This window comes from Macrobrachium nipponense, chromosome 5, assembly GCF_015104395.2.
Source record: "Macrobrachium nipponense isolate FS-2020 chromosome 5, ASM1510439v2, whole genome shotgun sequence".
Taxonomy (NCBI): Eukaryota; Metazoa; Arthropoda; class Malacostraca; order Decapoda; family Palaemonidae; genus Macrobrachium; species Macrobrachium nipponense.
Window position 1 is genome coordinate 139,585,559 of NC_061107.1, and position 9,667 is coordinate 139,595,225.

The following is a 9,667-nucleotide window of genomic DNA, read 5'->3' on the forward strand; positions in this document are numbered from 1 at the left end:
CCCTCCGGCTCACGCTAGCTCACTCACTCCGCCTTTATTCGTGGCTTCAGCGGCTAACGTCTAACACACCTTGTTGGTGTTCCCCCTCCAAACTATTCAAGAAACCCACCACTTTCGAATTAATCTCCTGTTCATTCGTCTTTTACATAGCCATGGTTTTATTTTTTTGTAAGGAAATAATTATAAAACATTTGAAAATATAATGGCGTACGAAATACTGTCATCTGAGTATTATTTTACCTTCCAAAAAACATCCATCAGAACAATCTCATAATAACTGTAAGACATTGAAATCCCGAACATGAGGAGGTGTGGGGATAGAAAGATATTTATAACAAGGTGGGGGTTAAAGGTGATGGGGGACAGGTGACATTGAGTGACCTTAATTTAAGTCTTGACGGGTTCGCTTATCAACATTTATAAGGTAATGAATGTAATACCTTTACTGATAGCAGTTAATATCAATGATTTTAAGTCGCCATCACGACTGGCACATAGTGTTATAGGGTTACTGAGATCATCTTTGTATATCTGGTTAATGTCTGTAACTATCGTTTACGTTATGAATCCTGGTTTTTCCACGAGCTGTATAACGCCACTGGTCTTGACAGTCGCGTTTGCTGCCTTTTTGGAGGTTTATGGTAATTGCGATTATCTACACTCAGGTAAGTGTTAGTGGAGGTCATTGTGTTTATCTATACGTTTGGAATAACTGTTCTAACATAATGTTGTGCACTATAATCTATGTATTATATACTTATCAATGGCAACGTTTGTAGGGATGGCGGCGGCAAACAAAGGCAACTCTTTTGAGCATATGCCTCAAAGGTTGCAAACACGACTGTCAAGACCACTGGCGTTATACAGCTCGTCCATAGCTAAGACGTGACTGATCTGCCCAGTTCTGAAGACTATCACCAAATAATTTGAGAGACTAAATATGTTAATAGTATACGGTTTTGCAACACTTACATACTTTATACCCCACCATCATTATGTTAATGCACCGATGCACACATTCACTGCATTTCATTTCACATAATTTATTTTCACAAAGATTTTGAAGGGCCTCAGTGGCGTAGTTGGTATGTGTTGGCGTCCGAGGAGTGAGAAAAATGTATTTCTGGTGATAGAAGTTCACTCTCGACTTGGTCCGGAACTCCAATCATAAAGCTGTTGGTCCCGTTGGTGAATAACCGCTGGTTCCATGCAACGTGAAAACACCATACAAACAAAAACAAACAAACAAACAAACAAAGATTTTCAGAAAGAATATAATAGATATTCTATAATATAAGAAATATAGCAAATTAAAATACTTTCTATAAATATCTTAGATGGTTGTGAGGGATGGAGCCAAGTGGCCCATCACACTCAAATACTGGTAACTTAACTAAGTTATGCCATAAATATAGATCCTGTAGTACCCGATTAACATATCCAGTAACGTGTTCTTAGCATAGATTAATTAATAAAATAACATCCTTGCAAAATTGATGCTTTGATGACTTATACCACCCACGGCTACAAAACATGGTTTGTAACATCTTTGTGACCAGATTTGCATATTATTGGTAATACAGGTAATTATAGGGCAGTCAATCTAGGGCAAAACTAGACACAGCCTAGCACAAGTTGGTAGAGTAGCCATTTACGGTTTTGTGATCCTTGGCTCCATCCAAATAACATATCAAACATCTACCATTATTTAAATGGTCGATCCAGGTGATAAAAGACGGAGGACAGAATGAGAGAGAGAGAGAGAGAGAGAGAGAGAGAGAGAGAGAGAGAGAGAGAGAGATACAGCTGCATATAGGATAATTAAAAAGGATATTTTCTTTTGCATATTTAATATGAATAGTCATTTCTAACAATATCTAAGTCATTTCTATTTAGAAAATGTGATAACGATTAAAAACAATATGATGTGATAAGATTTGATAATAATTACTTTCTAAAAAATATATGATAGCATGTCTCTTAAAGTAGAAGGTCTCAAGTATATCCATCAGATGAATAACTAAAAAGGAATAAAAGCTCTCTCTCTCTCTCTCTCTTTCTCCATATATATTTCATTCAATATTGCATTTCTTTGCGTGATTACCGTAATTTCCCTCCTCCTCCCATTCGAACCAATCTAATTATGTACTGGTTGTTTGAACGTGGGCCACTTTCAGTGCAAGAAGGGCATGATCTCACCGAGCCAGGCCTGGCGGGGCGACACCGCTTTTGTAACTGGGTGTACATTAAAATTAAAGGTGGGTGCTGACAGATACTTCGCTAGCAATTTACTAATAATGTTAAAACCCAGCTTTTTGGGAAACGAGTTCTTTACAAAATATTCTAAAAGAAACTCGACTTGAAGATGGAAGGAGAGCCAATCAGATGTGTACCGAAAGGCCCTAAAAACCAAAGTAGATATAGCATTAATCTTGAAATTACGGAAACACCAGCTAAAAAAAGTTGTTCCCGAGCCCAGTGAAGGTACTCTTTCTAAAAACACTTGTGTTGAAAAGGTGGTCATCTCCAGTTATTTTTATATCCAAGAAGGCCAGGGTGTCATCCTTCTCATTTTCCAACGTAAATTTAATGTTAGGATGGGCTTCATTTGCATAATCTAAAAAAAGCTGGCATTGCCACGAAAATTCAAATAAGGCAAAAAGTATTGTCAATATATCTTCTATAAAAAAAGTGGCTTAAAATTCCCAGGACAATCATTAAGAAAATTCTCCTCCAAATGTCCCATAAAAAAAATTGGCAAACAACGGTCTCAAAGGAGACCCCATGGCAACCCCCTCTGCCTACAGAAAGAGCTGCCTATTAAAAACAAAAGTGGCATCTTGCACAGCAAGTTCAAAAACGATTTAAAAAGTTGCCTATTAAAACCACAGAAAGTTTCATCATTACTAAAAACTTTATCCAAAATGATTTCAATTATCTGAGAAACAGGGACGTTAGTGAACAACGACTCAACGTCCAAACTGATGGATCTCTCTCTCTCTCTCTCTCTCTCTCTCTCTCTCTCTCTCTCTCTCTCTCTCTCATCACCATCATCATCTTTTCATTTAATACAAAAAGGGGAACCAATAAACCCATTTACAAAATTATGACTTTTACAATCATTATACAAAACTCGAAATAGATCCACAAATTCATCTGGTAAACCAAATTTCTTCATTACTTTAAAAACAAAATCCAAATTAAACATATCAAAGTCTTTAGACCAGTCTAAGGGTGAGTTTACACTAGGCATCACTGCACACTGCATGTGTAGGACTCATCACCAACTCCTCCCAAATTCCTGTTAGCCCCGCCTACTGGGGTGACTTAGTGGTGTGGCGTGACTCATGATGAGCAGTCCAGTAGGCAGGGCTAACAAGAATTTGGGAGGAATTGGTGATGAGTCTTACGCAAGCAGCGTGGGATGAAGCCTAGTGTAAACTCACCTTTAGCTAATAATTTTACCATACCCAAGAATTGTCCATCTGACATGTATTTAGTAGTGGCAATGGATCTGAACACCTCCATATTTAAAGGAAAAGGTGAGGAGAGAGAAATGAGACACAGTAAAGAAACGAGAGAAAAAAGAGAGAGAGAGAGAGATTTGTAAAGTAAAACCAGTAGAAAAAAAATCTCTCTTTAAAAGTAGGAGATAAGTTTAATATATAAATTTAGTTAAATGATACACTTACAGCAACTGTAGAATTAGGCCTAAAGTCTACAGTGCCACTGACCTACCATTCACTTTCTATTCCTTGAAATTATTTGATACGTTATTTAAGAATAATTTCCGGAGAATAGAAGGTGGATGCTAGGTGCACTATAGACTGGGCCTAATTCTACAGTTGCTGTAAGTGTAGCATTTAACTAAATTTATATATTAAACTTATCTCCTAGTTTTAAAGAGAGATTTCTCTTCTACTGGTTTTACTTTTCAAATTCTCTCTCTTCTCTCTCTCTCTGTCTCTCTCTTCTCTCTCCTCATCGTCTCTCTCTCTCTCTTTCTTTGATGTGTCTCATTTCTCCCTCCTCACCTTTCTTCTAAATATGGAGGTGTTCAGATCCGTTGCCACTATGAAATACATGTCAGATAGTCAATTCTTGGGTATAATAAAATTATTAGCTAAAGGTGAGTTTACACTAGACTTCACCCCACGCTGCATGTGAAAGACTCATCACCAACTCCTTCCAAATTCTTGTTAGCCCCGCCTACTGGACTACTCATTAGGGTGACTTAGTGTTGTGGCGGGACTCTTGATGAGTTGTTGATGAGTCTTTCGCCTGCAGCGTGGGGTGAAGCCTAGTGTAAACTCACCTTTAGCTAATAATTTTATTATACCCAAGAATTGACTATCTGACATGTATTTCATAGTGGCAATGGATCTGAACACCTCCATATTTAGAGGAAAAGGTGAGGAGAGAGAAATGAGACATATCAAAGAGAGAGAGAGAGAGAGAGAGAGAGAGAGAGAGAGAGAGAGAGAGAGAGAGAGAGAGAGAGAGAGATTTGTAAAGTAAAACCAGTAGAAGAAAAATCTCTCTTGAAAAGTAGGAGATAAGTTTAATATATATTTTAGTTTAAATGCTACATTACAGCAACTGTAGAATTAGGCCGCAGTCTACAGTGGCCATGCACCTAGCATCCACCTTCTATTCTCTGGAAATTATTCTTAAATAACACATCAAATAAATTCCAAGGAATAGAAAGTGAGTGCTAGGTCCGTGGCACTGTAGATTTTGGGCCTAATTCTACAGTTGGTAGTTGGTGTAAGTGTAGCATTTAACTAAGTTAATATATGAAACGTATCCCCTGATTTTAAAAAAGAGAGGATTTTTCGTTCTACAGGTAAACTCTCTCTCATCTTGGTTTCTCTCCTCTCCACTCTCTCCCTCTCTCTCTCTCTCTCGTCGCTCCCTTCTTCTCTCTCTCCTCTCTCTCTCGCTCTTTCTCTAGCAGACATTTTATGGATGATTTCCAACCCTCCCTATTTTTCCGGGCTTGGGACCGGCTCTGGGATGGGCTGGCTTGCCCACCCACCCTCAGAGGCTAGGTTAAAATGTGGGTTTTCCACAGCAGGAAAATGAATCGGGTCATTCAATCAAGCTCAGTTGCAGAGCTCCTCCTGACTGAGGCAAAAGGGCCAACACGATTGAGCCGCAGAATGGCCTGATGACTGTGGGGCTAAAACCACACCCAAAGCAGCATAAGAAGAACCACCGTGAACACCTTCGGAGGGTGGGGGATGGGCCTGGGGGGAGGCCCAGGGGGGGGGGGGGGGGGCTGGTTTCGAAGGTGTGGGGGAAGTCCCTCTCACGCTGCTGAAGATGTGCTCTCAGCCTCACGGTCGCCGGGCCAGTCTGTGACTCGCTCACGTTGGCCCTTTTGTTTGACCTTTTTTTAGGGGGGAGTCACGGGATCACCTCCCTTCCTGCTGTAGAAGGCGAAGGCATCAAGATTTGCCTCTTTCGCCTGCCTCCTCGGAACTGGTGCCTCGGACTTGGCCATCGAGACATCTTCTGTGCTCAGTTCCGCTGATCAACTCTCCTCTTTTTGATCTGGAGGCTCACTGTAAACTCCACAGTGCTTACTAGGACCTCCGTTCGTCGCTTCTGCCATTCTCTCATCTCCATGCACGAGATCCTTCAAAGTCTGAGTTAGGACCTCCCACTGCCGCCCGTAGTTGGTCCTCTCACGTTGGGCTTCACAGTAGTTCCTGTGCTGGGTCTCCTTCCTCATTTGCAAGAGGTCAGACAGGTCCTCTTCTTGTCCTTCATCTTCCTTCTCCATTTCCCTGGTTTCATCCACAACTTCATTTCCATCCTGTGTAATGTGTTGCAGGTGGAAATTCCTCTGAGCTGTCCCATGGAGAAGTGTCATCAACAGGTATTTATCCTGTTGCCTCAAAGCCTCTTCCTGTCTCCTTAGACACTCCCTGAAACGTTGTTCTTGCCTCACCTCATGTTCCTCCTGTATCCTACACTTTTCTGTCAACCTTTCACATTCTTTTCCAAGTTGCTGCAGTTCTTCCTTGAGTCTTTCTCCTTGGCCTAACAAATGGCGTATTTGGGTCTCCCTTTTCTGGACCTCTTCCTCTAATTCATTAGCAATTTTTTTGGCCTTCTCATCTGCTTCCTCCAGCAAGCTGTTCAGTTCATTCCCGTGATTAAGAGCGATGTCTAGCTTCTCTTCTAGGTCCTCTTTTTCAGATATTAATTTTCTTTCCTCATTTAACAATCTTTCTATTTGGAGGTCCCTGTTGTCGAGCTCTTCTTTTAAGACTCTGAGGGAATTCTCCATCTCCTTCCTTCTCTTCTGTTCTGCCTCAAACAAGCTTTCAATCTCCCTCCTATAATGGAGAGCATCCTGTAAAAAGCTGTTTTGCTCTTTCTCCTTCACTAATGATTTCTTCAGTGAAGTTATTTCCAGGCAGTTTTCGTCTGCCTCTTCCTGGAGCCTGGAATTCTCCCCTTCTAACTCTGTGACCCACTTCCTCATGACCTGGACTTCTTCAGTCAAAATTTGGGTCTTCCTCTTCTCATTTCCTAGCTCCTTCTTCACTGAAGTCACTTCCATTTCCACTTCTTCTAACTCTTCAGCCAATCTCGCATTCTGTCCTCCTAATTCTGAGACCCAGTTCTTCATCACTTGTAGTTCTGCTTCGATGATCTCAGCTTTGAGTCTATTTTCCTCTTCCCTCAGCTCTAGTTCTCCTCGGATGAGACTTGCTATTATCCTTTCCTCCTCGCATTTCTTCTCCAGAAACTCTAATTCCTCCATAAGATCGTTATTTAATTTCTCCATCCTCTCTCCTTCGTATACAGCCCGTTTTAGGTCATCTTCCAAGTGCTGGTGTTCAGCCATGACTTCTTCATTTTGATGATGCAACTTTGCAATTTCACTCTTCATAACTGCTTCATGGTCAGCATTCTTTCTTAGCAAGAGGTCCTTTTCTGCCATTTGATTCTTGAGCCAAGCAATCTCCTCCTTCGCCTCCTTCCATAGACGTTCCATTTCATCTGCAGCAACCCGACTCTCTTCCAGTTCTTCTGTCAATCTCTGCTTTTCTAGATCCAGTTCTAAGGTCTCTTCCAGCCTAGATTCTTCGGCCCTTTCGCTTTCCAGATGGTCTTCCAGTTCCTGAAGATGGTTTCCATGACTGTTGTCATTCCAGCACACAGCAAAGGCCAAGCCTGCCAACAAGGCCAAAACGGGAATGGCAAAGGCAAAGGCAAAGGCTGGCGTCATCAAGCTGTTCGGGTTTTCAACAGTTTCTGGACCATCTTCAGTACCTGTCAGTTCATCCAGTTCTGAGCTCTCCTCTGGCCGAGATACTTCGGTCATTTCGCTTTCCAGTTCATCTTCAGTATCTTCACATTTTATCATTTCTTCCGGTTCTTCCTGTTCTAAAAGATCTTCCAGTCTAGACGATTCGCACTTATCCATTTTCAGGTCATTGTCACTATATTCCTGGTCTTCAAGTTCTAGACTATTTTCTAGTCTAGACACTTCATCTATATCTATTTCCAGGTCGTCCTCACTGTCTTCTAATTCCAGGTAGTCCTCGCTGTCTTCTTGTTCCAGGTCATCCTCGCTGTTGTCTCCTTCCAGGTCGTCCTCACTGTCTTCGAATTCCAGGTAGTCATCGCTGTCTTCTTGTTCCAGGTCATCCTCGCTGTTGTCTTCTTCCAGGTCGTCCTCGCTGTCTTCTTGTTCCAGTTCATCCTCGCTGTCGTCTTCTTCCAGGTCGTCCATCTGTAGATTGTAGTCCGGTTTAAAGTCATCAGTTTCGAGATCTTCATCCAAATCATGAACTTTGCGTCCATAATTTCCGAATTTCCAGCAAACAGCAAAAGCCAAGCCTGCCAACAAGGCCAATCCGAAGATGGCAAAGGCAAAGGCTGGTGTCATCAAGCTGTTAGGTTCTGCAACAATTTTCGGTTCAAAAGAGTCAACGATTTCCGGTTCAAAAGAGTCAACAGCAGCACCAAGAGTATCATGTACTCGTAAACTGCCGTCGACTCCTTGATAACAGAGGAAATCAAACAAATCATTAATAGTCCAAGCGGTCAAGTCGCCTGCCACAACTCCTAATACCACAAGTAAGCTGCTGTATAGCTGAAACATAGTGATTAATGTCAACCTTGACATCTGCTTCCTCTATGCCTTGATTTTAAAACTGCCACGGCACAGGATTCGGGATCAGGAGGCTCCGAAGAGCGCCTCCGTTTCCTGTCTCTGCTACGAAGGATTTCTTGTGCTCCTTTTTCTTCATTTTTTGTTGTTGAGCAAAGTCCTCTGGCTTTGCCTTCGGAGACGCCGCAGCAGCGGCTGCTGCTGCTGTGAGTCCTTCTGAAGGATCTTAAGAAGGATCCAGGTCTTGTCGTCGATGGAATCCCTCGGATTCGTAAGTTTACTTTCCCAAGTCCAGAATTTTAACCAACCTATCCATACGCTAAGTCCCTCTCTTTTGTTTCTCTTTTTTTGTCAATTTTAATTTTTTTAAAGTTAATTCACGCCGAATTTCACCTTTCATTAAGATTTCTCGATTATTTACCATAGTGATGATGATGATGATGATGAACATTATTATTATTATTATTATTATTATATTATTATTATTATTATTATTATTATTATTATTATTATTATTATTATTATTATTATTCAGAAGATGAACCCTATTCTGTGGAATAATCCCACGGGGGCCACTGACTTGAAATTCAGGCTTCCAAAGAATACTATGATGTTCATTTTTTTTAATTATAAAAAATACATAAATGCAAGTTTATAGTTATTTCACAGTATTTACATTGCATATTTAAGTAGTAAATATATGTTGCGGAACACTAGGCTTTGAATAATTTTTTCTTGAACGCCGTAATAACTGAACTATAACTTAAAAATTTGTACCGGCTACTCAAAAACAGTAACTAATGAAGTCTCTTGTGAAAGTGTTACCTATTTCTTCTTTGTCATTGTTTTTTTAATACCCACCTATCGTAACAAAACTTGCTCTTAACAAGGCATCTGTTTCCTCTTTTGTGTCATGTTTCGTTTTACTGACCCAAACAGCATATAAATAGTACAGTACAATTAATACAGTGGCGCTATTATAATCCTTTTTCGTCCTATAATTGAAACAGAGCATTATTATTTTCAGAAAATTGTCACATACTTCAATGTTGTTTTTACATGCCTACAAAAATAAAAATATTATGCAATGTGTATTCAACCTCCTCACAATGATTGCATTTATCACTGTTTCTGATATCTAACAATTTTAATCAAGGTTCCGTGTGCATATTCAAAGACAAATTAACCTTCCACGATACCAATGAAAGGTTTGGTTGCAGGTCCACAATAATATAAGCATGTGAGTATTATGGTCTTTAATGGATATTAAAAGCTTTCCAACCTTGTACTAGGTTCATCTTCAGTCAAGCAAACCTAGTACGAGGTTCGAAAACTTTTAATATCCATTAAAGACCATATACTCACATGCTATATTATTGTGGACCTGCAACCATTATCATCATTTTCGACACGGAAATCTGTGCCCACTAATGAAAGGTTTGTTTATGCTCTCCCATACCCATTTCCGGTCCAAAAGTGGATAACGCTCTTCAGTTTTTGGTGATTTTCTGGCCTTATCAGTTTATAGCAATC

At 40.4% G+C, this 9,667-nt stretch overlaps 1 protein-coding gene across 1 annotated transcript; it reads right to left on the reverse strand.

Moving 5' to 3' along the window:
* Positions 1-5,536: 5,536 nt before the first annotated feature.
* Positions 5,537-8,125, reverse strand: LOC135215953 (calponin homology domain-containing protein DDB_G0272472-like). Its single transcript, XM_064250907.1, has one exon. It carries the CDS (start codon positions 8,123-8,125, stop codon positions 5,537-5,539), a length of 2,589 nt encoding a protein of 862 aa, XP_064106977.1.
* Between the last annotated feature and the right edge of the window lie 1,542 nt (positions 8,126-9,667).

What these genes read in the sequence shown, in the direction of transcription:
- LOC135215953 (XM_064250907.1), bottom strand. Translation starts at nt 8,125, where the DNA reads ATGTTTCAGCTATACAGCAGCTTACTTGTGGTATTAGGAGTTGTGGCA.